Genomic DNA, 27,260 nt, shown 5'->3' with positions numbered 1-27,260 from the left:
TCCATCACCAAACTTTTGACCAGAACTAACCACAATTAAATGGCCCCAGTTAGGCAACAAAAAGAATGAAAAGGAAAGAATATGAATAAATTACCCCAAGCCAATAATAAACTTGACTCTTGGGTCAAGATCAAATCTGACTTGTCTGCGTGTGTTTCTTCTTCATGCAAGTGATATGAAGAGTTCTAATACATTAATTGTGTGAGCATGGGCAAGTATATCCCCATGGGACTCAGGTTCCTATCTATGAAATGAGGACAAAGATATTTGTAAAATCTTCTTTTCAGAGTTGATGTGGAAGAAAACATTTTGCCAAGCTTACAGTGTAATATAAAATGAATTGTTATTTAAAGTCCAGAACCTTGACAAAGTGATAGCCATCTGAAAAGGTTAATGATGGGGCTAAGTGGGAGCTCAGGTATCTTCTCTAAAGGATGAAGGCACCAGGGGGATCAGAGGACCTGGGACTGAATTACAACTTTTGTCAGCCACTTTCTGTGTGACATTGGGTAGGTTTCTTCAGTTTCTTAATGTGTGAACATAAAAATTAACTTATATGGCTTGTGTATGTAAGACATGCCTCTAAGATTCATTTGACCTTTAAATATGCTATCCTACGATTTCCATCACATCTAGGCATTTATGCAAGGTGCTGGTGGAAAACATTGTTCTTCAGGTATTCAGTCAGTAAAAGAGCCCTTCTGGATAGTCTAATGTGATTGGGACCTTCTCTTAGGCATGTAAACTCCCTGAAGGCAGGAATTGGCTCATATTTTCATTTGTATCCCCAGTTCCTAGCACAATGCCTGGCACAGAATTGATACTCAATAAATGTTCATTGACTAGCATATACTAATTAATAAATGCTTTTTAGTCAACTTGAAGAAAAAAAAAGTAAATGTCAGTCATTTGTAAAGAAAATTTAGTTAAGCACTTGGTGTGTACCAGAAACTATGCCTAATACTGGTGATAAAGAACAGATACAAAAGATAATCCCTGCTTTCAAGGAGTATATGATCAGAGCCATTGACACCATGAAGATGATGTCTTGCTTGTGTATGAGTTGGATTTAAATGAGGTAGAATTGCACGAAGGCATTGGCCTTACTCTATCTTCCAGAATCATCAAAGTCCAGTGGCAGGCCAAAAGTCAAGATAGCCTATGACACAGGGGATGGTTATGCCATTTGCGTGTGTTCTCACAGTCCTTTGCACACTATAAACATACAATAAATGCTCCATGAATCAATTAAATGAAAATTAATATAACTTGTTATAGGCAAAGGAATCATGAAGTAGATTAATGGAATTTGAGTGTTGGATGGGCCTTTTTCAGAGGTCATGTGGTACAGTGGCCTGAACCCTGAGCCAAGAAGTCCTGAGTTCCAATGATGCTTCTGATTATGTACTCTCAATCTCTTTCAGGCCCAATTTCTTTAGTTTGTAAAACGGAGCTAATAATACTCTAGAGTACCTACTTCCTGAGGTCTGCAGTCGTCTCAGATGAGATATTCTATTTTAAAATGCTTTATAAATCTGAAAAAGGGCAAAAATATTCCAATGTCTCATTCATTTCTTTCTTTAAAATTTTGGCTGTATGATTTCACTGATGTTTGCAATCTTGGATGAAGAAATTCCCTTTGTGAAAGCATATGCGTAGCTATTGGGAAATTATACTGTCTGGCTTCTTTTCTTGCAGGGCCAAGGAGATTAAGACAAAGTTAGGCACTCTCCTGCAGAAGCCTGATGCCACTATTGACCTGATCATACCCTATCCTGACAAGCCAGAAAAGCCTGTGAAGACTCAAAAGTGAGTAACAAACAAGCATCAACCACATTCCCTGAGAACACAAGCACTTTGCTATGAATGACCCCCTTCATCTGTAGAAGTCCAACTTTAGTCCTTCAGGGAGTTTCCAAGAGTGTTGACTAGCAAATGAGGTCGTAAGACATCTTATATTGTTCCTGCATGGTATCTAGCAGTGGACGTTGGTGAACTATTTACAGAACAATCTCACAGAAGAGACAAAGTTCAAGACCATGGCGTGGCTCCCAAAACTTTACAAAGGCTCCCAACATCAATCTTATTTTTGGGTTCAATGAAATCAGTGGCACAAGTGCCACCAATAGTGTAGACAACAGTTTGGGAAAAAATCTGGGGAATCCAATTATATGTAAATTCATTATCAGTCTATGGTGTGATACTGGGACAAAAAGTCCACCCAGACTAGCATATTCTTAGATTTCCCAGGGAGTTATAGAGGTCAAGACTGTGAAAGTCATAATTCTAATATAATTATCCCTGTCCAATCACATATGGAGTACCATGTTCAGTTCTGGACACCCCATTTAGGGAAGGCTAGTAATAAATAAGAGAACAAAGAGGGTGATCGGCATGATGAGAGACCTTAAAGTCACAATGGGTTTAGCTGATGGCACTTGGGGTGTTTAGGCTGGAGAAATCATTGTGGAGACACCAATCTCCAGATGAAGAATTAACTGTCTTCAAATGAAGAAGAGGGATTGGATTTGTCCAGCTTGGCACCAGAATGAGAGAGAGAGACTTAAAGCAAAGGATGGCAGTTGGAGAGAGAGTTTTTATCTCCATATAAGGGGAAAAAAATCTTCCTACCAATTAGAGCCATCCAAAATAGAATGAGTTGTGTCAGCAATAATGGGTTTCCCTTCAGTAAATGTCTTCTTCAAATGGAGTCTGGATACCTATTTATTGGCCATGTGGTAGGAGGAATTCTTATGTCTTGCTATAGGGTAGAGTGGATAATCTCTGAAGCCTCTTCCAACTGTGATTCTCTGGAATTCTGAATTTGTGTTTCTGAATGATTAAAAATAAGAGAATTTACTCATACGTGGTTGTGGTTTAGTTGAAAAAGCAATAGTTTTGGTGTTAAAACATTCAAGTTCAAGTTTCAGAAGTGATATTTGTCAGTTCCATGATCTATCTGACTAGCAGTTAATTAACTACATTATTTTTATTTCATTACCCCCCAGTCACATGTAAAAACAGTTTCTAGCATTTTTGAAGAATATTAAATCTCAAATTCTCTCTCTCCTTTCTTCCCCCAACTCTCCAGTCTCCTTGAAATGGTAAACAATCTCATATAGATTTTAAATATGTGATCTTTCAAAACATTCCCATATTTTTATTTATCTATATTTTATTTTTACTAATTAACTCCTTTGAAGGCTTAATATTTACATATGTAAAATAGAGATAATAATAATACTTTCAACCACCTATCTCATAGTTTTTTGAGAGAGGGACAAAAATAACTGTCAACTTTAATGAGCTACATACATTTTTAATAGAATTTATAGAATTTTCTGGCTAAAACAAATCCAGGCACTGTGTGGTTTAATAGAGATGAGAGAGGATTTATAGAAATTTCAAGCTGAAATAAATCCAAACACTCCATGGTTTAACAGACTAGAGAATCAGGAGAATGCTTAAGCCAAGATTACACCGCAAATTAAAATGTTTTAATTTAGAATAAATGGAACAATTTTCTCGGTATAAAAATCCCCGCCCTTGTCCTTCCATTCAGTGATAAACAACTTCGGCATATTTGTCTCTTTACCTACTTGACTCTGTAATATTGATATATCATGTGGTTTCAGTAAGCCATTATAATTGAAGAGTTACAACCACATTCATTTCCTTATTTCATGAAAGATTCCAAGGGGTTTTTAAGAATCTGGGAAATCCCTAGGAAAGTCTGGGCTAGACATGATGGCCTTAAAATGCACTTTAACTGATGTTCCCCTTATAAGAAAAAAGATGGGAATGAAAACTGGGAATTGGTCAAGAATTAAAGGACCTATTAGATTTCTACCAACTAAAATATATCTTAACTAATTCCTTTTTCTACTTGATGACAAATGTCGGGTTTATCTAGCTTAATCTTTGGATTTTCAAGATGAGTAAACTGAGAACTATGGAAGTCAAATTATTTGTTTAAGGTCAGGTAGTAGTAGTAGCAGCAGCAGCAGCAGCAATAGTAGTAGTAGTAGTAGTAGCAGCAATGAGAAGTAGAACAGATATTTGAATACAAATTTTCTTCCATTGGACTTTCCATATTTCTTTCCATTCTTGGAAAGAAAATGGAAATGAAACTCAGTAAATCTGGGTTCTGGCCATTGTGGTTAATATTAGAAGGTGCATTGCAATGGGGACCTCTCTTAGGACCTCAATTTCTTTATACACTAGAACAAAAGGATCAATGGACTTAATACATGTAGAAAGGCTCCTTAGGGAAAGATAATTGGGTCTCTCTTTTTAGAGCACAGGCTATCTACAGACAGGAAATGATATGACCAAGAAACTCTCATAAGATTTCAGCGTTGGAAGAGACCTCAGAGGCATCTAATCCAACTTTTATGTGAACAAACCCATTTCCTAAAACAACACCTAACTAATGGCCATCTGACCTTTCATGGAAAACCAACTACTCCTAGGTTGCTCCTGGATGAATAATTTGTAGGATGTTTTTCTTTACCTCAAGTACCCACTGTTCCTAGTTTTGCCTTAGAGGCAAAGCAGAACAAAGCTAATCTATCTTCCATATGAAAGTCTTTCAAATACATAAAGATATCTATGTTTCTCCCGAGACATTCCCATTTCCTTTAACCCATGCTCATATGCCAGTTGCAGAAGAACTTTCAGTACCTTGGCTACCCTCCTCTGAACACCTTACCTTATCAATGTCCTTAAAATATGTCCAGATTGTTATTTTAACTTTTGGGGCTATTGTATCACACCATTGTGTCATGTTGAATTATTATTATTTTTGTCAGATGAGTGACATCAATTCTAACTCTCTACCAATGCAGATGAATACCCTCTCTGCACTTTAATAGGTTTAGAGATGCCTAGGACATTGAGAGGTGCAATAGTTTATCTAAGGTCTTACAGCCAGTATATGTCAAGAGGTAGAACTGAAATGCAGGTCTGCCAGCCTTTGAGGTCACATCTGTATCTATCCCACAACAGCTGCCTCTTGAACTCAATGCCCATTCATATCCATATACCTCTTTCAGATAAACTTCTATCCTCCACTTTGTCCTTGTGCATCTGAGTTCTTGAACCCAATGTATAATATCTATGCCTATTATGTTTTTGTAAATTATATTTTTCTAGTTGACATGCATTATTTTCTCTCTCTCCAATTTTTCCCCTGCCCTTGGTGGAAAAACAAAACTCTTATAACAAATATGCATAATTAAGCAAAACAAATTCCTATAATGACCATGTCCCAAAATATGTTTCATTATCTCTATTAAAAGGTAATGATAATACTAATAATATCAATAGCTAGCATTTATATATCACCAACTCTGGGCTAAGCCCTTTACAAATATTATTACATTTGATCCTCACAACAACCCTTGAAGATAGATGCTATTATTATATTCATTTTATAATTGAGGAAATGAAGGCAAATAAGACTTAAACAATTTGCCTAGTTGGGTAGCATTCATCATCATAGTAATCTTCACCTGGAATTGTGAATGAAATTTTATTTGATCATATATTTCAAGTTTCTTAAAATTGTTCATTTTACAATATTGTTGTTATAGTATAAGTTGTTATTCTGGTTCTGCTCATTTTATTCGGTATCTGTTCATAAAAATCTTCCCAGATTTCCCTGAAATAGATTACCCTAATTATTTCTCAGAGTGCAATAATATTTTATTATTTTAGTATTATCATTTGTTTAGCCATTCCCTAACTAATGTTTACCCTAATAGTTTTTAGCTCCTTGCCACCACAGAAAAAGCTGCAAAAAATATTGTGGGACATATTGGACCTTTTCTTCTTCCTGTGATCTCTTTGTATCTTCATTGTAAAAAAATTATAAAGCTGCCTCAGTTTACTCCCCAATTACATTGGCCCAATCTAAGTTTAACGCCATGCTCTTTCTTAGTCATCTCCACCCTTTCCTTTTGGGTCCCTAGGAAAAATATTTACAATAAGTACAGAAACTGTCTAAGCTACCTCATCTGTTAATGGAGATGATTTTAGGGATGTAGCCTGGAAAGGAAGCCTAGAGACGTAGTATGAATATGAGACTAGGAGTAGGAAGATCAGGAGTTCTAGTCCCAGTTCTGCCAATATCCATCCTTCATATGTAGGATGTTCTCTGCCTCTCAGAATCTCTGGCTTCCTTTAATGTTTAGCTCAAAAACCACTTTCTTCAGGTGGCCTTCAGTAGACTCTTTCTCATTTCTCATTTCTCACCCTCTCCGGCCGGTGCATTCCTCTCTGTAATTACTATCCATGTATTACATTTTTATCTGATATTTACAGATTTTTGTTTATGCTGTCTCCCCCTTTAAAATATAAGCATCTGGAGTCAAAGAATGAGGTTTTTTTTTAAGTTTTCTTTTTTATTAGTGCTAAGGAATATAGTAAGCTCTTAGTAAAGATATATCAATTGACTACTGACCTTACACTCCATTTTCTTTATCTGTGAAATGAACAGATGAACCAGATGATTTCCAAGGACTCTTATTTCTAAAAGTCTTGTCTATCTGTGAGTCTCTTACCTAAGGCTTTTGGGAAGAAATAAAAAGGCTTGATAACAGGAATCTCTTCCCACCTACTCATACATGAAAGAGAAACCTGTATTTGTACAAATTGGTGAACTCTTTTGTCCAAGTAGCTTTTAAATTAATATAGAATTGAAAGTTTTGGGTGGGAAGATGAAGGCTATTATTTTTAATCTATTTTTCCCCATCAATCTAAGTGCTTATTTTCACTCTTCTCCTTTTATTTCTTCAAAGTGATACTAGCCACAGGAAGGGAGACATAATTGAGTTTTCTGCCTTTATAAAAAAAGAAACTCATCAATGTGGAGTGGTCATTGGATTATAAAACCAACTTTCTTAGCTGAGGTTGAGGCAGCCATAGACCATAGCCTCCCATTTCAAAGTAAACAGAGAGACAATTATTGATCTGTTAGAACCTACTTTAAAATTTTTAATGCATTATCATGCTTCCTGCTTTGATATCTTTAATGCCAGTAGACTATACACAACCCTGAACTATTTTACTAATCCTGGCCTAGATTCAGACAGAAAGGGCTTGCTATTGTAAGCAAACCCAAACCACAGGGCTGCTTGTCCACTTCTAATAGTTTATGTGTTCCCTTTATCCCCTTTGCTCCTCTCCCCCTACCTCCAGTCTCTTCTGGGAGCTTGAATTGTTTTGGAAAATAGCACTTATCCCCAGAAGACATTTCTATGACTCATAATCATGTTCCCCACAGGGAATTGATGTTTTAGACCTTTTCCACTCTCAAACTCCCACTCGAATCTCTCCCCTCATGCCATTACTGTTAGCAGTTCAGTTTATCCACTAAATGAGGATTGAGATTGATGGGACATTCTTTAGGTTTCCTCCTCTCTCCCTTGAAATATCTCCCTATTGTCACCCATATCTTCTCCCTTCTTTAGTTCTCTTCCCTTTGAAGTTTAACACCATTACCTTGACTCTGTCCCCTCCCACCTCTTCTGAGACATTGATCCACCTTCTAATTTTTACATCCTCAATCTGTTCTCATTGTCTTCTTCCTCTTTGGAGACGAACATGCTTAGGTCTTCCCTGCACTAGACACTGTCCTTTGCCTTTCAGAAGCCTTGGATTCAAATACTAGTTCTATACCTTAGGAGCAATAAATCTAGAAGTGAAAGGGAGCTTAGAAGGTATATGGTTCTTTCATTTTATATATGAAGAAACTGCACCCCTCATAGGTTAAGTGAACTGCTCAGGGTTATTTAGGTAGGAGATCACAGACCCAGGATTTTAACTCAGATCTCATGACTTCATTTACAACAATCTTTCTTTTAAACCATGATGCCTCCCTTCCAGTTTTATTTATGGTCTATGTAACCTTGGGTAAACTTGACTCAATCTCTCTGGATCTCCATACTGATATCAATAGCAGTAAAATGAGAGTGTTTAACTAAATTAACTCTCAGATCCCTTCCAACTCTTAGACTGCATAATTCTATTATCTTGTGACCTTGTTGAGGTGCCATCCCATCTCTCCCATGCCTTTTACCCAACAATAATCTATATTTCAGTCCCCATATGCAACTCATTTGTTTATTCCTTTTTCTTCCCTCTTTACTCTCTTTTGAGGGCCCCTGATAGACCCCTCATCATTAAATTCAGTGTCTTTTTCTCATTTGTCATCTTCTTTGACTTCTCTTCATCTTCCATAGCTTTACTATTTAGTACTACTCTTCTTGCAACTATTCCCTTTTATGCACTCTCTTTTACTGTTGTCCTGTCCTAAGTCTTCTACACATTGGACTACCATTTTATTTTTATTCTTATATTTTTGGAAAATTTTATTTAATTAGTTAATTTAGAAAATTTTTCCATGGTTACAAGATTCATGTTCTTTCCCTCCCCTTCCCCCAACCCTCTCTCGTAGCTGACACGCAATTCCACTGGGTTTTACTGGACTACCCTTTAAGCATCCCCTTTATTGATGCTTTCCCTCTTAATTTTACATATTTCCCAAAGTATTTCTTTCCCTAAGTTCCTTTGAAGGGGAGAGGGGAGTTAGGGAAAGAACTACTTTGGGAAATATGTAAAATTAAGAGGGAAAAGCATCAATAAAGGGGATGCTGAAAGGGTAGTCCAATGTGTAGAAGACTCAGGACAGAACAACAGTAAAAGAGTTTGCATAAAAGGGAATAGTTGCAAGAAGAAAGAAGAGAAGCACTAAATAATAAAGTTTTGGAATATAAGAAGTCAAGGAAGATGAATGAGAAAAAATCACTGAATTTAATGATGAAGGGCCCATCAGTGGCCCTCAAAAGAGAGTAAAGAGGACAGAAAAAGGAATAAACAAATGAGTAGTGTTTAGAGACTGAAATATAGATTATTGTTGAGTAAAAGGCCTGAGAGAGATGGGATGTCACCTCAACAAAGTCACAATATAAATTTGTAAATCCTTTAGCAATAGCTAGGTAGATAGATAGATGAATGATAGAAATAGATGATAGATAGATAGAGATAGAGAGAGATTAGATAGATAGATAGATAGATAGATAGATAGATAGATAGATAGATAGATAGATAAATAGATAGAACATTTAGTAAGCATTTAGGATGGGCACTGTGAAAAGTACTGAGAATACAAAATACAAGAAAAAAACACAATTTCTTCAATTATTTTACATTATAATGGGATGAAGATATATTTATGCATGTTTGTGTATAAATAATATACTTATATGCATATAAATATTTATGTGACTGTGTGCATGAGTTTGTTCTTTAGTAGGTTTAAAGGTTCTTGAAGGAGATCATTGGGGTGTTTTCCCTACAGGGCTTGATAAGTATTTGTTGCATTAATGAATCTGTCCCTTTCCTTAATTTATTAATTAAAAGGTCATTTTTAAGAGTTTACATTGGGAAATACTATTGATTAATGTGCAATAGGCATCTAAATTATTATTTAGAATATAATTTTGATAAAGGATTTGAAAAAGAAGAGCATGACAAATGCATGGCAGAATTACGAAATTGACTGGTAGTACCCCAATTATTCCTTCCTGTTCCTGCCTCCCCTTTTCAAATGAGACAGTATTTGTATAGCACTCATCACAGTGCCTGGCACTATATAAACACTAATTCCTTACCTTTGTCCTCCCCTTTCCATCTCTCCCTGCTTTTATCACCTTTTTTCCTTTTTAAGCTCATATTATTCTCAGACAGGGTCCCTCCTGAGCCAAAGGATAAGGACTTCATAAAACTAATTACAAAGAGAGGGCTTCAGTTTTGTATTCTAATCACAGGCCTTTGAGAAAGATTTTGGGGGTGAGGTGGGGATGGGGAGGATCAATAATCTTCTGAGTGCCTTAAATTATACCACTTGAAGAATGCCAACCTATTTCAATTATAGTCTCGAAAGAAAGGATGATATCTTGTTGATAAAAGAAAAATAAACAAAAAAGCTGAGAAAAAGTAATGGAATTAGAAGAGATGGAACGGCCCTACAGATTATCTTGTCAATTTTCCTGGCAATTTTTGCCCACATTCTTTTATCAATTACTTGTTTCCTATATATAACCACTGTGAAACCTAACTTAGATATTCTTAGGAGAACCAAATAGATATAATGAAAGATATAAAAGTGTAACAATGAAGAGGTTTGTGCACATTAAATGGAAAATCAAGGCCTCGATAACTCATTCTTCCCTGGAAATGAAACCAAGAATCACCAGAAAATGAAATTATGAGTAGGCTGCTCATCCAAGTTTATGATACAAACATTCAAGGGATTCTTTATATGTTTTATAAGCTGTTCAAGAGTCAAGATTCTTCCCTCTGATCCCTGTTTGGAAATTAGTTTTATTTTGTTTTTACCATTCACCACATCAGAATTCCTACCAGAAGGAAGATAAGGATAGGAAGAGACTATGAGATTTAAATTAGTCATGGAAGCACACTTCACAAAAGTAGAAGAGTCCCATAAATATTTATTTTCCGTGTCTGAAATAGTCTCCCCCTTTCTCTGTGCCTAAACAGACTTGGTCTCTTCTCCAAGGCCCAGCTCAAGAATTACAGTTTTTAAGTTTTCCTTGACCCTTTCAGTCATGTGGATCTCTTCTCTGCACCCCCTTTTTTGAGTGCCTGCAACTTAATCAGTGCTGAGCATCAGGAAAGTTGGGGACACAAAGAAGGACAAGGCTTGAGCTCAGTCCTGGTGAATATTGCCAACTAGTTCAAGAAGAAACAAGTAGAGAAAAATATAAATTTAGCCTAATACTTATTTTGTATTCCTCAGAAGCTAGAAGGACACTGAGCAAATTATTGGTGCCCAAGAATATTTGTTGACTAATGAATTGGTTGCAAGTGGTTCCAATCACTGAGAGGGAGCAAGAAGAGAACAAAATGTGCCATTGAATGAACTCCACTTCAGTTTTTCCATCTTGTCCTTTTGGTCCCTTGCAAACAGCTCTGGTAAAAGTACTGATGGTAGCCATTGAGATAATGAGTAAACACAGGGATTTGAGGTTTTCTGCAAATTTCATTTATCCAGGCCATCCCTAGAAGAATTGGTTTGATATCCATAAAATGTTTTTATTTGATCTTTCATTTATTCACCGTCAGACTATTGGTATTTTTGACCAGTCACTTTCTCCACCAACATCCAACATACCTTCTCCATTATATTTACCACCTCGAGAATTAGAGTCCACCATGACCTTAAAAACCAGGGTGTTTACTGGTCACTTTGATCTGCAACTCTTTTATTTCCAAAGTCCAGGCTTGATGAGTGGACCGGGGTTCAGAGAATTGGGACAAAATGAACTTAGGTACTTCCTGGGCTGGTAATCAGAAAACCAAGCCTCATGCTGTGGGAGATGCATCCTGCTTGACTTTGTGTCCTTAAATCAATCTGGGCTAATTTAAACCCCAGGCAGATTGTGCAGATGTCCCTTCCAGGGATTTAATTTTGGCTGTGATGTGCTACCATTATTGACCATTAGCCTAGTTTTCAAAAGCCCATTAGAGACAAATTGGATATGGTAACACACTCAAGCCCCATGTCCCTGCTCATGTGATAGCTCCTTACTGAGACACCTTAATATTAACTGGAGGAGGGAGAGAGAGACAGAGAGGGAGAGAGACAGAGAGAGGGAGGGAGACAGAGAGAGAGGGAGGAAGGGAGGGAGGGAGAGAGAAAGACAGAGAAAGACAGACAGAGACGGACAAAGACAGAGAAGGAGAGAGAGAGGGAGGGAGGGAGAGAGATAAAGAGACAGAGAGAGAGAGACAGAGAGGGAGAGAGACAGAGACAGAGAATCCTTCTGCCTGGACTTACCTAGCCAATCCATCCATCCATCCACAATTTGATGAGCACCTATTTTCAAGTCCCATACTTTGCCCCAAATCTCTTCCTACAGCTTTCTTTCCCACCTGGCTTTCCCCAGAGCACACTGCATTCTTAATTCTCCTTGACAGGATCCCTTTTCTTATGCTCTAATGCCATCCTGGAACAGAAGGAAAAGAGACACATTTATTACTTCTCATTTCCACATCCAGACCATTTCCTTTATTACCATCCCTCAGCAGACTTTCCTCATTTAAGGTGTTCTGTTTTTGGATAGATTACTGGGCCTGGAGTCAGGAAGACCCAAGTTAAAATCCTGCCTCAAACCCTTACTGACTTTGGGCATATCACTTAACCTCTGTCTTCCTCTATTTTCTCATCTGTAAATGAGGATAATAATAGCACCTACCTCCCAGGGCTGTTGGTGAGGATCAAATGAGCTAATATTTATAAATGTTTTGCAGATCCTAAAATGCTATATAAACTTTATTATATACCACCTGTTCAAAATCCTTGGCAGCCCCATACCACCAACCTAAAGAAACTTGTAACTCTCTCCATCTCTTTCCTGACTTCGCTCTCCCCCTCTCCCTCTCTCTTCCCCCTCCATCTCTGTCTGTCTGTCTGTCTGTCTTGTCTGTCTGTCTGTCTCTGTCTCTCTCTCTCTCTCTCTCTCTCTCTCTCTTTCTCTCCCCCTCTTCATCTACTCACTTCTCCACTAATTACTAAAAGTATATCTAGGTCTTCTTTTCTTTAAAAAAGATCCTAGGGGGCACCTGGGTGGCTCAGTGTATTGAGAGTCAGACCCAGAGATAGGAGGTGCTGGGTTCAAATGTGACCTCAAACACTTCCTAGCTGTGATCACACAGATCCTGGGCATGTCACTTAACCCACATTGCCTATCCCTTACCACTCTTCTCTAACTTAGAGTATTCATCCTAAAATAGAAGGTAAGGGTTTAAGAAAAAAAATTCTTCACTTAAACCTACCATCCCCTCCAAGGAATTATATATCCCTTTCATTCACTCAGAATCCTTGAAAGAATCATCTGTACTTTTTGCTTGCAGCTTCTCACCTACTTCAAAACTTCTTCCAAACATCCTTCTAACCCAACTACTCAAATGAAATTGCTTTCTTCCAGGTTTCTGATGATTTAATAAAGTCAGTGGCTTTTTCTCGCAGATTCTTTATTCTATGTGATTTCTGTATATCTTATGAAGCTTTTGATTGTCTCCTCTTTCTGGAGGAGTTGGCTATCTCCTCCATTGACTTCAGAACATTGCTTTTTCTTTTTTTTTTCTTCTCTACCTGTCTGACCATTACTTCTCTGCATCCTTTGCTAGACCATCATCCCATGACAATTATTAGGGGTGGTTTGTCCTACAAGGCTCAGTCATGGGTCTTCTAATCTTTTCTCTTTACTTCTTGGTAAACTCATCAGGTCTCAAGATTGCAATCGTCACCTCTATGTTGTTGTTGCTCAGTCATTTTTAATTGTATCTGACTCTGTATGATGCCTTTTGGGGTTTTCTTGGCAAAGATCCTGGAATGGTTTGTCATTTCTATCTCCAGCTCATTTTACAGATGAGAAACTGAGACAAAGAGGGTTAGTTGACTTGCCCAGAGACACACAGAAAACTTTTGAGGCTGGATTTGAACTTGAGTCTTCCTGACTCCAGACCTAACACTCTATCCACTGTGCCATTTAGCTTACCATCTATGTAAATGCATCCAAATCTCTATATTCAGAACCTTTTGTTGTTGACCTGAGTCTAATTAAATGATTCTGCTTCTCTAATTATAAAAGCCTGTTAATTTATCTTTCTGTTCCCATTCCCCCCTAATCATTATGCATCTTCAATAAAGCTGCCAAATTGATGATCTTAAAGCAGAAATCAGGTTACATCAACCTCCTGTTCATAAATCTTTAATGGTTCCCAATTATCTCTACAATAAAATATAAAACCAACAGCTAAGCATTTAAAACTCGCTACTATATATATTCTGCTTGTAACTTTTCTAATACCCCCAAGTTTACTCCCTTTAATTTATTTTTCCTGTTTTATATAAATTGGAGAAATTAGACCTTTCTTAGGGGTTTTTGTTATAAAAATTCCCCCCTAATTTGTTGCTTCCCTTCTAATTTTTGCTTCATTGCTTTTGTTTGTACAGAAACTTTTTAATTTAATATAATCAAAATTGTTCATTTTATATTTTGTCATGTTCTCTATCTCTTGCTTGTTCTTAAATTCTTTCTTTCCCCATAGATCTGACAGGTTATACTATTCTATGTTCAACTAATTTGTTTATAATTTCCCTCTTTAGATTAAAGTAATTTACCCATTTTGAATTCATCTTAGTATAGGGTGTGAGATGTTGATCTAAACTTGATGACCACTGCTTTATAGTACAGTTTGAGATCTGGTAATGCTAGGTCTCCATCCTTCACATTTTTTTCATTGTCTAATTCCCTTGATATCCTTAGTCTTTTGTTCTTCCAGATGAAGTTTGTAATCATTTTTTTCTAATTCTATAAAAAAGCTTTTTGGTCATTTTATAGGCATAGCTCTGAATAAGTAAATTAATTTAGGTAAGATTGTCATTTTTATTATATTAGCCCATCCTACCCATGAGCAATGAATGTTTTTCCAATTGTTTAGATCTAGTTTTATTTGTATGAAAAGTGTTTTGTAGTTATGTTCATATAATCCCTATGTTTGTCTTGGTAAGTAGATTCCCTGGTATTTTATATTGCCTGCTTCATTCTTTATTGTGGTGAAACATCTTTCAGCTGACCTCCCTCCTCCCCCTTTATTACCCCAGTTCCTACTTTTAATGTCCTTGTCTTTATATGGGCTTTCTCCTTTACCTTAAATGGCCCCTCTCCTTTTCTCTGTCTCTTACAATCCACAACTTCCTTCAAAACTCTGTTCAGGCAGCCTTAACTGATTCCCTACTCTCAAAGCCCTCTGAATCTTTTATTGTCTTTGGATATCTAGATCAAGATATCCAAAGACATCTTAAAACCAACATGTCTAAAACTGAACTCATTATCTCCACCCCCCAAAACCTTGCCATTTTTTTTCATTTCCTTATTACTGTCAAGGGTAGCACCATCATCCCAGTTACCAGGTTCCTACTCTAGGTGCCATTCACAATTTCTCATTCTCTCTAACTTTCCATCTCCAACTAATTGTCATATCCTGTCATTTCTACCACCCTAACTTCTCTCAAGGGGCAGCTAAGTGATGCAGTGGATAGAAAGCCCAGCCTCCAGATGAGAGATCCTGGGTTCAAATCTGCCCTCAGACACTAGCTTTGTGACCCTGGTCACCACTGTGTTCCAGCTGCTCATTGTCTCATCACCCTCATCACTTTATACCTGAACTATTTCTGTCACCTTCCAGTTGGTCTCCAATTCATCCTCTACTAGAGCTCTCAAATGGATCTTCTAAAGCTCTGTTTTGAGCACATCATTCTCCACCACCACCCTGACCCTCTACCCATTCACAAATCTGAGTAGCTCCCTTTTAACTCCAGGATCAAATATAAAATCTTCTTTTAGACTTTTACAACTCTCCACAACCTAACCCTTTTCTATCTATCCAGGCTCTTATACTTAGTTCCTGTAAAGTTCTTTGCAATCCAGTGCCACTGGTCTCTTTGATATTTCTTGTACCTGACCCTCCATCTCCTGCCTCTGCACATTTAGTTTTACAATCTATCCCACATACCTGGAGCTCCCTCCTTCCACATCTCCACCTCCTCCTACCTTATCTGGCTTCCTTCAAGCCTCAACTAAAATCTCACTTTCTGCAAGAAACCTGTCTCAACCCTCCTTAATCTTCCTGATTTCCCTCTGAGACTACCTTCCCCTATTTTATTCCGTCTATAGTTTGCTTGTATTAATAGAGAGCTCCAAGTTGAATGCTTTTCTCTTCTACTCCACTACGGTGTCTCTCTTTATGTGAGAAGTGAATAATACAAAAATATCTAAATGCTAATCGTGTTTCTCATACATATGCAAAATGTTTACTTTTCTGTTAGAAGTGAGAAGAACAAGAAAAATTGGAGTATTTACTTGTTATTTGATGACCTCAAAATCTAGAGAGATGGTGGCAGTTAAAATGGTGAAAGGAGACTGGGCTTCAGGACCAGGCATTCCTCTTGATCTGCCCCCACTTCTCACTCCCAAAGTGGAGAAAACAGAATCCTTTGGCTCTCATCCCATCGCATGGTTACCTTGCCTTTTGTGAAGGTCTTAGCTTTCAGAATAGCAATCCACATCTGTAACAGGGCTTTATAGTTTCCAAAGTGCCTTATATCAATGATCTTATTTCAGCTTCTTTATAGAGCAAGTATTATAGATAGTCCTTACTGCTCTTCAGCCTTAGAATCAGGTCTTGGTATGGATTCTAAGACAGAAGGTAAACATGTTTGCTTTTTTTTTTAAATGATACTTTATTCTTTTCTTAGCCTTTGGTCTCCACTTTATCCAACTGTAATGAGAAAAGTCAAGTCATCCATGATTTTTCTGTATTGTTGCTATCATTCAATCGTTGCAGACATGTCCAATTCTTTATGATCCATTTGGGTATTCTTGGCAAGATACTTGAGTGGTTTGCCATTTCCTTTCCAGCTTATTTTACAAATGAGGAAACTGAGGCAAACAGAAGCTCTCCCATGAACACAAAGCTAGTGTCTGAGGCTAGATTTGAGGTGGAGTCTTCTCAATTCTAAATGTGACAAGTTAGTCACTGCACCACCTAACTAGTAAGGCAAACAGGCTTAAGTGATTTGTCCAGGGTCACACGGCTAGAAAGCATCTGAGTCTAGACTTGAACTCAGGAAGATGAGTTTTCCTTACTCCAGGTCTGACATTCTATTCACTGTATTGGCCATCTGCCTCAGAGATAATCAATAATTTGCTTCTGGTGACACTGTTGATAACTCTGGAATCCAAGCCCAGGTCCTTAGCTGACTCAGTGATTCTCTCACTCTACCAGGGACAGCTGAGGAGGTGATGATATTCACGAGACTTGTCTTATGATGCTTTCCCATAGGGTAGCAGCAACGCTGAGTATTGGGGGGATCTACCAATAGAACACAGCCATCCTCCTGGGCAGCTTTCACTAAACTGAGAAGCTTCCAGAGACTGTCCAAGGGCCAGTCCAGCTAAGTTCTGAGAAGGTCACTACCCAGGCGCAGCCTGCCAGAGATGACCTCTTTTTGGGGAAGGAATGTGGTTTGCACTGGTGGTGGAAGCAGAGGCTTAGTCTCCAGAGCGGGACAACTGGGCGAAGCCGTGTTTATTCGGTCAGAGCTTTTTGGAGAGCATGGTCCTGGTCAGATACGGTAATGTGAGTCCCGAGAAACATTCCACCAGAGAGGCATCACCCCAAGTCAGTGGACTTTTCTGGGCCTCTATTTTTCCTTTGGTAAAATAAGGAGGTTACATCCGATGATTCATCATGTCTCTTCCAGCGTTAATATCCTATGATTCTGGGATAGAGACTGTGATGGGATAAAAGGAAAATATACGATGCAGTTTCCCAAGGCCCCAGAGATGAACTCCTAAACTGGGCCATTCATGTCACAAAGGAGGTCCCAGGGTGACCAAGGAAGGCCCTGTGGGAACAGTAGCACACATCCAACTCTAGAACTGGAAGAGCAAGTCTATCTTGCTGATGAGGGCAAAGCAGAAGAGTCCCCTTAATTGATCAAGATTATGTATGTCTGGGGGAAGTTGGATGGCTCAGTGGATTGAGTGTCAGGCCCAGAGAGAGGAAGTCCTGGGTTCAAATCTGGCTTCAGACACTTCCTAGCTGTGTGACCTTGGGTAAGTCACTTAACCCCCCACTGCCTGCCCTTACTGCTCTCTCTCTCTCTTGGAACCAATACACCATATTTATTCTAAGGTGGAAGGTAAGGGTTTTTAAAAAAGAAATTACATATGTTTAACTCTCCACTCATAGTCTTCACTCTTTTCATTTTCTTCCTTTGACTTTAGGCCATCACCAGAAGAGGCTTTACAGTGGCGTGATTCCTTGGAGAAGCTTCTGCAGAACAACTGTAAGTCCTGGCTGCTATTAGCACTAAGCCCCAGAGTCTGGAAAAATGGAGTTTAAATTCTACCTTAAACAATTACTAGCACTATGACCCTGGATAAATCAATTAACCTCTCTGCCTCATTTTCCATATCTATAAAATGGGGGTAATATATAGGCACTAAATAAACATTTATTGTGACTGGGGATAGCTTGATGGTATGGTGGCTTGGGTACGCTGGTCTTCAGATCAGTAAGACTCATCTTAATGAGTTCAAATTCAGTCTCAGACCCTTCCCAGCTGTATGACTTCGGGCAAGTTATTTAATCCTGTTTACCTCAGTTCCCTCATCTGTAAACTCAGCTGGAGAAGGAAATGGCAAACCAATCCAGTATCCCTGCCAAGAAAACCCCCAATGGGGTCACAAAGAGTCAGACACGATTCAACCACAACAACAGATTGATTGATTGAATGGAATAGAACAAAGTCCTTTTCCCACATAGTAATTGAATAACGGCTCATCCAAGTCCTTCTCTTCTACAGTTGAAACATCTCCATTGCCTACATCAATCCTCATATGCCAGAATTCAAGGTCTTTGAGCATTTCACTTGCCCTCTTCAAGATCAGTTGATCAACAAATATTTATCCAAGGCTTCCCATGCTATAATGTATTTTCTCCAGTGTGGTGACCAGAAATGAATACAATATTCCAGCTGTGGTGTGAACAGTGAGACTAAACTCCTAGTCCTGGGTCTCCCGAATCCCTCCATAGGCAGAATTTTAGTGTTGAAAGGGACCTCAGGAGCCACCAACTCCAACCTGTACTTGGATTAAAGTCCCCTTCATAAAACACCCAACACGTGACCTTCTAGCCGTCCTGTGAAAGCCTTAAGTAAAAGGGAAAACACTACTTCCCAAGATAACCAATTCAACTTTAATTATTAGATGTTTTTCACCCTTTTCCTGACCAGAAATTTACTTCTCTTCCATTTCCAACAATTTCTTCTGATTCTATTCTCTGTGTAGAAATTTCTCTATAATCATTATCCAAGTACTTCATTTCATTTTAGTTCAATAAACACTTTTTAAGTGTCTACAAAGACAAAAAACAAACCCAAAACAGAAACAACCCCTGCCCTCAACAGGCTTATGTTTTCCTAGTGAAATATGGCATGTAAACAGGTAAGTAAATACAAGATAGAGTAAGAATGGAGACTACCTGAGCTGAATCTTGAAAGGCAGTAACATTTAAGAAAAAGAGAGGAGGGGGCAGCTAAATGGCTCACTGGATTGACAGCCAAGCCTAAAGACAGCAGGTTCTGGGTTCAAATCTGGACTCAGACAATTCCCAGCTGTGTGACCCTGGGTAAGTCACTTAACCCCCATTGCCAGGTCCTTACCACTCTTCTGCATTGGAACCAACACATAGTATTGATTCTTTTTTTTTTACAATACAATTTTCTTTTTTTTTTATTTAAACATTATTTTATTTGGTCGTTTTCATACATTTTTCATTGGAAACAAAGATCTTTTTCTTTTCCTCCCCTCCCCCCCCCCGCCTTTCCCTCTCCCATAGCCGACGCATGATTCCACTGGTTATCACATGTGTTCTTGACTCGAACCCATTTCCCTGTTGTTGGAATTTGCATTATAGTGTTCATTTAGTCTCTCCTCAGTCTTATCTCCTCCAACCCTGTAGTCAAGCAGTTGTTTTTCATCTGTGTTTTTACTCCCACAGTTTATCCTCTGCTTGTGGGTAGTATTTTTTTTTTAGATCCCTGCAGATTGTTCAGGGAAATTGCATTGATACTAATGGAGAAGTCTATCACCTTCGATTGTACCACAATGTATCAGTCTCTGTGTACAATGTTTTCCTGGTTCTGCTCCTTTTGCTCTGCATCAATTCCTGGAGGTTGTTCCAGTCTCCATGGAATTCCTCCACTTTATTATTCCTTTGAGCACAATAGTATTCCATCACCAACATATACCACAATTTGTTCAGCCATTCCCCAATTGATGGGCATCCCCTCATTTTCCAATTTTTGGACACCACAAAGAGCGCAGCTATGAATATTCTTGTACAAGTCTTTTTGTCCATTATCTCTTTGGGGTACAAGCCCAGCAGTGCTATGGCTGGATCAAAGGGCAAACAATCTTTTATCACCCTTTGGACATAGTTCCAAATTGCCCTCCAGAATGGTTGGATCAATTCACAACTCCACCAGCAATGAATTAATGTCCCCACTTTGCCACATCCCCTCCAGCATTCATTACTTTGCATAGCTGTCATGTTAGCCAATCTGCTAGGTGTGAGGTGATACCTCAGAGTTGTTTTGATTTGCATCTCTCTGATTATAAGAGATGTAGAGCACTTTTTCATGTGCTTATTAATAGTTTTGATTTCTTTGGCTGAGAACTGCCTGTTCATGTCCCTTGCCCATTTGTCAATTGGAGAATGGCTTGATTTTTTGTACAATTGATTTAGTTCTTTATAAATTTGAGTAATTAAACCTTTGTCAGAGGTTTTTATGAAGATTGTTTCCCAATTTGTTGCTACCCTTCTGATTTTAGTTACATTGGTTTTGTTTGTACAAAAACTTTTCAATTTGATGTAATCCAGATTATTTATTTTGCATTTTGTAACTCTTTCTAATTCTTGCTTGGTTTTGAAGTATTTCCATTCCCAAAGGTCTGACATGTATACTATTCTGTGTTCGCCTAATTTTCTTATAGTTTCCTTCTTTATGTTCAAGTCATTCACCCATTTTGAATTTATCTTGGTGTAGGGTGTGAGGTGTTGATATAAACCTAATCTTTCCCACACTGTCCTCCAATTTTCCCAGCAGTTTTTATGAAATAGTGGATTTTTGTCCCAAAAGCTGGGATCTTTGGGTTTGTCATATACTGTCTTGCTGAGGTCACTTGCCCCCAGTCTATTCCACTGATCCTCCTTTCTGTCTCTTAGCCAGTACCAAATTGTTTTGATGACCGCTGCTTTGTAATATAGTCTGAGATCTGGGACTGCAAGACCCCCTCATAGTATTGATTCTAAGATGGAAGGTAATGGTTTTAAAAAAAATAAGAAATAGAGATGAGAAGGAAGCAATTCACTGCAAGAATGGGACCCTTGAGTCCAGAAAACCACAAATAGACAAAACTAGCCAAGATATTCATAAAGAATTCAGATTGATTATCATCTCCCTCACTTTATAAATTGCATTAATTTTGGGGGGAGGAGGCTATTGTTAAATTCTGCATTGGCTTCCTTTTCTAGAGTCTCCCAAACCATTACCATGCAAATGCCAACAAAATCCTTCTAATTTTGCTCAGAGATTAAAGCTCAGACTCCATCTCACTTGATTTATGAAAATGAGGACATTGCCATTCTTCAGTCCTAGAGCATAGACCCTGTTCTCTATCCTTTTATAAAAAACACATTATTTTTTTTTATTTTGAGTTCCAAATTTTCACCTTCCCTTCTACCTCTTCCCCATCTTTGAAATGGGAAGCAATATGATACATATTTTATGTATGCAATCATGTAAAACATTTTTCCATATTAGTCATTTGCACCACCTTCTTTTTAAAGATCTTTGATAATAGCTCAACAGTCTTAGGAAGTATGGGCCTGGTGATATGAAGAAGGACCAGGAGCCCCATTATCACCTCCTTATTTGTCATCTAAACTTCCTACTGGTCTTGTCCTGCTCTATCTGGTCAGAGAACAGAAGCCAAACAATGGTCCTACCTTCATTGTCTTGTCCATTATCATCAATCATGATCCAATCCACTCAGTCAAGACCTTTGCCTCCTTTTGTCTTTCTCTTCTCTCCATTAGAGGTTTCTAAAAAATATATTTATTCATTCTTTCACATTAATTCATTCAATCAATCATTTTAAGCCCTACCTTCCAACTTGGAATCAATACTGTGCATTGGTTCTAAGGCAGAAGACTGGAAAGGGCGAGGCAATGGGGTTAAGTGACTTGCCCAGGGTCACATAGCAAGGAAGTTTCTGAGACCAGATTTGAACCCAGGATCTTCTGTCTCTAGACCTAATTCTCAATCTCTTGAGATATCTAGCTGCTCCCCCACAACTGAGTTTTAAAAGCTTTTTATTGTTGATCTGCGTACCCAAAATATTTCTTCTGCTTTTCTAGATTTTGTTCTTAGTAAATTCTCTCTGTGAGGTTCAAACTCAAAACTTTCCATTCTTCACTCAGTACTATTGTACAAGTTCCCAGGCCTACCTAAATTGTGATTCAGCTAAAGCCCTGTTGGGTTGCTTGGGGCATTCAATTATTGGGCCAGTCTTCTTTATTAACTTAGGTTTGACCTAGAGGATTTATAATCCATAGAATTACAATAACAAAATGAACAATTATGGAATCAAATCAACCCTATTGGTCGATGTTCTTAGGGCGCCATGATGTCCACAAATCCCATGATGATGTTTTCAGCAGACTCAAGAAGACAGATAAATATTTCCCTATTCATATGCATTCCTTTTGAGTCTCTATAATCCTGGGGGAAAGCAGCCCATATTTCTAGGAATATTATTGTGCAAAAAACTATTGGAATAAGTGAGTTAGGATCCGCCTATCCTAACTCACTTATTCCAACAGTTTTAATAGGGAAAGATTTATCTGTCTACTTGACTCCGCTGAAGATATCATCATGGGATTTGTGAACATCATGGCATCCTAAGAACATTGACCAATAGGGTTGATTTGATTCCATAACTAGAATCTTTCAGAGAGTTTTAAATCTTTAGTGTTTAGTTCAGAATTTTATGTTTTTCATGGTGAAAATCACCAAATCCATTATTTTCCACATTGGGTCTTTGGGGTCAGGAAAAATGTCATTCCTCATTCTAAATCCCCATCCAATCAGTACTTCAGATTTACAAACCTACCAAAACAACATAATCACTACTAAGAGAAAGTTGTAAATATTAGCCCTAGAGGAATTAGAAGAGGACATTCAGTCCATTCCCCTGCCAATAGGCAGAATCATGACTGAGGCATTTTATTTCATAAGTATGAATGAGTAAATGGATGAATAATGAAATTTCTAGCTCTATATCCATAATAGATGTACCTGTTCCTCTGCACCACAGCCTACTCTAGTCTTCCAACAGAGACCAACACCATCAAATGCTACACCAGGGAGCTAGAGAGCCAGGAACCATTCTTCTCCCCACCTGATCCCATAATCTCTTCCAGGCATTAGATGCTGATCCTTATGTCTTGCTTCCCAAAGTCTTCTGGCCTTTGTCTTCTGCTTTGCTGCTTTCCTTCCCTAAAGCTCCCTAAGTACCAGCTGGCCTTTCCATCTGCCATGAACTAAACTGAGCCCTCCTTTACGGGTTATTTCCAACTTTTAGATTCTGAGCTTCTCAAGAACAGAGATTGTCTCCCTTTTCTCTTCATATCCTTAGTACTTAGCACAGAACTTAGTATATAGTAAGGGGTTAATAAGTGCTTTTCCATTCCATTTCAATGATTCTATACTAGGCAGTTCAGTCTTTCCTTCAAAAACTCAATTCCAGTGCATCAATCTTATTTGTAAGTTAAAAATATATCATGTCCCAGAATGAGCCCATGGGGCTGCACAATCTTTGGAGAAAACTAAAAGGCAAAAAAAAAACCCAGTTATGTAAACATTTTTTTTAATTTTAAGATTATATCTTTCTGATTTATACCTCCAAGAGTGGGCACATCACTTTCACTGTAGACCTTGTATCGTGATTTACACTGAACTTGGACAGCCTTTGTGCTAATGCTGGGCACTACACATGACCCCTAATACCGTACATTGGACCTGTTTTCTCTTGATCTTTCCTTAATGGAATTGAAAATAGCTAGATACAAGCTTCTTAAAAACAAGCCACAAGTTTTATGGGGGTTTTTGAAGACTGTGATTGAGTCACAATTTAACCTTCTCTTCTTCAAGCTTCTTGATCTTTGGTTCTTTCTGTGGGGCCTAAATCAATTTATAGCATGGCTATGCTCTAAAAATGCTCCAACTCCTATAAATTCTCCTTCAGTTGCAGAGAAGGATTCATCTTGTTTTCATTTAGGGGGTCTGGAGGGACTCATAAAGTATATTTTCTTTAGACTTTAAATAATGGCCCTAATTTAAATTAGGATTGGCTTTGTTAAATAACACTCCTCCTCAATGACAATATGTGAGTCCAGGGAGATGAAATATTACAAACAGTCACCAAGAAATTTTTATTTCAGACCTCCTTTCCTCATAAAGTTCTAAAAGGTCATGATGTTTCCTAGAGATACTCCTAGGCCCTTCCATGGGGAGCAGAGCAGCTCAACATCTGGTTTTCATCTTTCATTCTATCTTTAGGTACCCTTGCCACCATTTTCCAATTATTCTATTATCTTCCTCCACTTTCTCTTACTTTCTTTTCTCATTCATTCTTGTATTCAACACCCTTAACCCTCACAACAAAAAATAATTAAATGCTCCAGACATATTAAGATCAAATAACCCCTTCTCTGATATTTTAGGGAGGAAATCCTTAGTCTCCGTAGGATTTGTCATTTGTAAATGAAAGAGAACCCCTACAGTAGCCATCCTCTGAGGCTTCCTGGTAGCATGATGGTAACTGAAGGCTCTCAAAGCTATTATGGCAGACCCCAAGCTTTGGCTGGATCCATATGTCTGGAAAGGCTTGGAGTATGAGCCTCATGATGGATTCCATTGATGACTATAGTTAGAAATAGTAATCACTAGAGCTTTATCTGTTAGGTGATAGCTTTATTTTTTATAGCTAAAGCAATTCATGATGACTAAGACTTTAAGAGACTATGAGTTCCATTAATGGGGAAAGCACTTAGATATAGTAAATCTGGGTTCCTTTAAGCATTTGAAGGAGAAAATCTGGGGTAAGTTCTGACTTTGTTTCTAATTATGTGATTTTGAACACATCACATTAACTCTAGGTCCTTCATCTATAAAATAAGGAGATTGGGCTGGATTAATAATGCCAAGATTTACTCCCATGGCTCTTTGCTTTGAGATTATAATACTACTATTTTGAATAACAAAAGTTTTAGACTTCTGGTAATAAGAATAGATTTTAATGTGATGATAGATGAACTCTCTTGGGCAAGTAGAACAAACATCACCTTCTTATATGGTGCTACTCTTCAGGAAAGCAAAAACAAATGGAAGTTTCCTGCTCTCTCCAATCTCCTAAGGTAATTCATCATGTACACAGATAAATATGAATTTATTAAGCTACCTACTTTGTACCAGGAACTCTGTTAAGTACTATGTACAGGAACAAAGAGAGGCAAAAACAAGTTCTCAATCAGTCAGTAAGAATGTATTATGAGTTTACAAGGTGCCAAACACTCTGCTAAGTACTGACATAAAGTCTAAAGACCATCCCTGCCCTCTTGAAACTTACAGTCTAGTGGGAGGCGGGATGGGGGGGAAAGAAAGCATGCAGACAAGTGTGTGAATACAAGATACCTACAGAATAAATGGAAGGTAATCTTAGAGGGAAGGCACTAGCAGTTTGGGGGTAGGAGAGGGAAAGCAGCACCTAGAACAGCCTCTTCATGAGAAGGGAGGATTTGAGCTAAGTCTTGAAGTCCAGAGGAGGAGGTAAGGAGGAAGAGAACCCCAGGCAGTTTGAATCTTGGTGCTAGAGCTGCTTTTTGAACATCAGAAATAGGACTACCACCAGGTCTTCTGACAGCACAATGCTCTTTTCATTTAATTCAATTAGTTCAAGTATATGTAAGTTCAAGTAAAGGGGTTTGTACACAGGGATATTTATGGTACTTCCATGTCCCGCCATCACTCTTGCTTCTTAAAGTGGATGATGATATAAATCCATTGAATTCAGAGGCTACAAATCATCCTTGGAAGAAACCCATGTCAATCAGCTGTTCAGGATGCCAGTAACTGAGCAATGAACTCATTGACCTGGGAAGTTGTATGCAGTGCTCTTTCTTTAATTCCATCCATGTCAGCTATACTTGTTATCGCAGCACACAGTGAGTACACTGATTCACCAAATACGTAAACTGGAGATCTTTGGACTTGCAGTGGGTCTGGGAAGTTATCTGATCCATTCTCTTCCTTATAGGTAGGAAATATCGCAATCAGTGATTTGTCTAAGGTCATATCTAATAAATGGGAGAACAGGGATTTGAACTCATGACTTACTAACTCCAAATGTAATACTCCTTTAATTATACCATGATGATATATTTTTTCTTTGGGATATCATTTTATTTGTTCATCATCACTCCAATTCAGTTGTTTCTAATACTGCTAATATTATTGGCAGCTCCTGCAGAAGGCTAAGGGAGGAGACAGTTACCCCTCAAAATACTAGAGCCCAGAATATAAGGACATGAACTTTGTGCCAAGTCAAATAGGAAAGTAGATTATTTTTAGAGACTTAGATACATTTGTATATCATGATCCTTGGATTCTTACCTTGCCTCATCCCACACTTGTCTGTTTTGCCCTTTCTGTGTTCCAATTAAAACCTATTTCTATGCCTTGGAGATAACTTGTTGCCTGGTAATAGCTGATATTTTAGTCACATCTGACCTCCTCTATTTGCTTTAGATTCATTCCCTTGCGGGTTTCTATCTATGACAGATCCTGCCCTAGAAGAGAAAGATTTGAAGTGCATATAACTATATGAAAAGGGCATTAGCAAAATTATATTCAGTTTTGGATTTTTGTGCTTATAGTTGTTGTTTATTAATTCTTTTTTAAAATCCTTATCTTCTGCCTTAGAATCAACACTATGTATTGGTTCCAAGAGAGGAGTGGTAAAGGCTAGGCAATGAGGGTTACGTGACTTGCTCAGGGTCACAAAGCTAGTAGGTACAATTGATGGGATGCCAGGCTTGACCTTCTATCCAATAATTGCATTTATATAGTACTTTCTGGGTTTGCAAAGCACTTTACACTTGGAAACTCATTTGATTCTCATACCAACCCTGGAAGGAAGGTGGAATTATAAACCTGATTTTTAATGGTGAGAAAACAGATCTAGGCAGTAATTAAGTGTCTTGCTCAGGGTCACACAGGATCAGTATTTGGGTGAGATTGAATTGGAACTCAGATTTTCCCAACTCCAGGTCCAGCAGCACTGACAAGGGTGCCACAAGCTGACTCTCCATGTAAAAATAAATGGTGTTATAAATGATAGGTAGGGCTAGGAAAAGGGGGAAATGAAAATGAACCCAGTTTTTGAACTATGAACTATCTGTTCATAGTAAGGTGCAACCCATTGAATCAGCTACAGGGGATTTAAATTTAAATAGATGTCTAAATTTCTAGAGTAATC

At 38.1% G+C, this 27,260-nt stretch overlaps 1 protein-coding gene across 1 annotated transcript in view; it reads left to right on the top strand.

Moving 5' to 3' along the window:
* Positions 1 to 27,260, top strand: part of RGS5 (regulator of G protein signaling 5) — a 95,064-nt gene that overhangs the window by 48,468 nt on the left and 19,336 nt on the right. Inside the window, exons 2-3 of the mRNA XM_007480677.3 lie at positions 1,699 to 1,809; positions 17,883 to 17,944. Of these exons, the coding sequence (XP_007480739.1) occupies positions 1,699 to 1,809; positions 17,883 to 17,944 (173 nt within the window). The remainder of the gene's footprint in view (positions 1 to 1,698; positions 1,810 to 17,882; positions 17,945 to 27,260) is intronic.

The sequence above is a fragment of the Monodelphis domestica genome, chromosome 2 (genome assembly GCF_027887165.1).
Source record: "Monodelphis domestica isolate mMonDom1 chromosome 2, mMonDom1.pri, whole genome shotgun sequence".
NCBI classification, from domain to species: domain Eukaryota; kingdom Metazoa; phylum Chordata; class Mammalia; order Didelphimorphia; family Didelphidae; genus Monodelphis; species Monodelphis domestica.
This window is presented reverse-complemented; position numbering and strand designations above follow the sequence as displayed.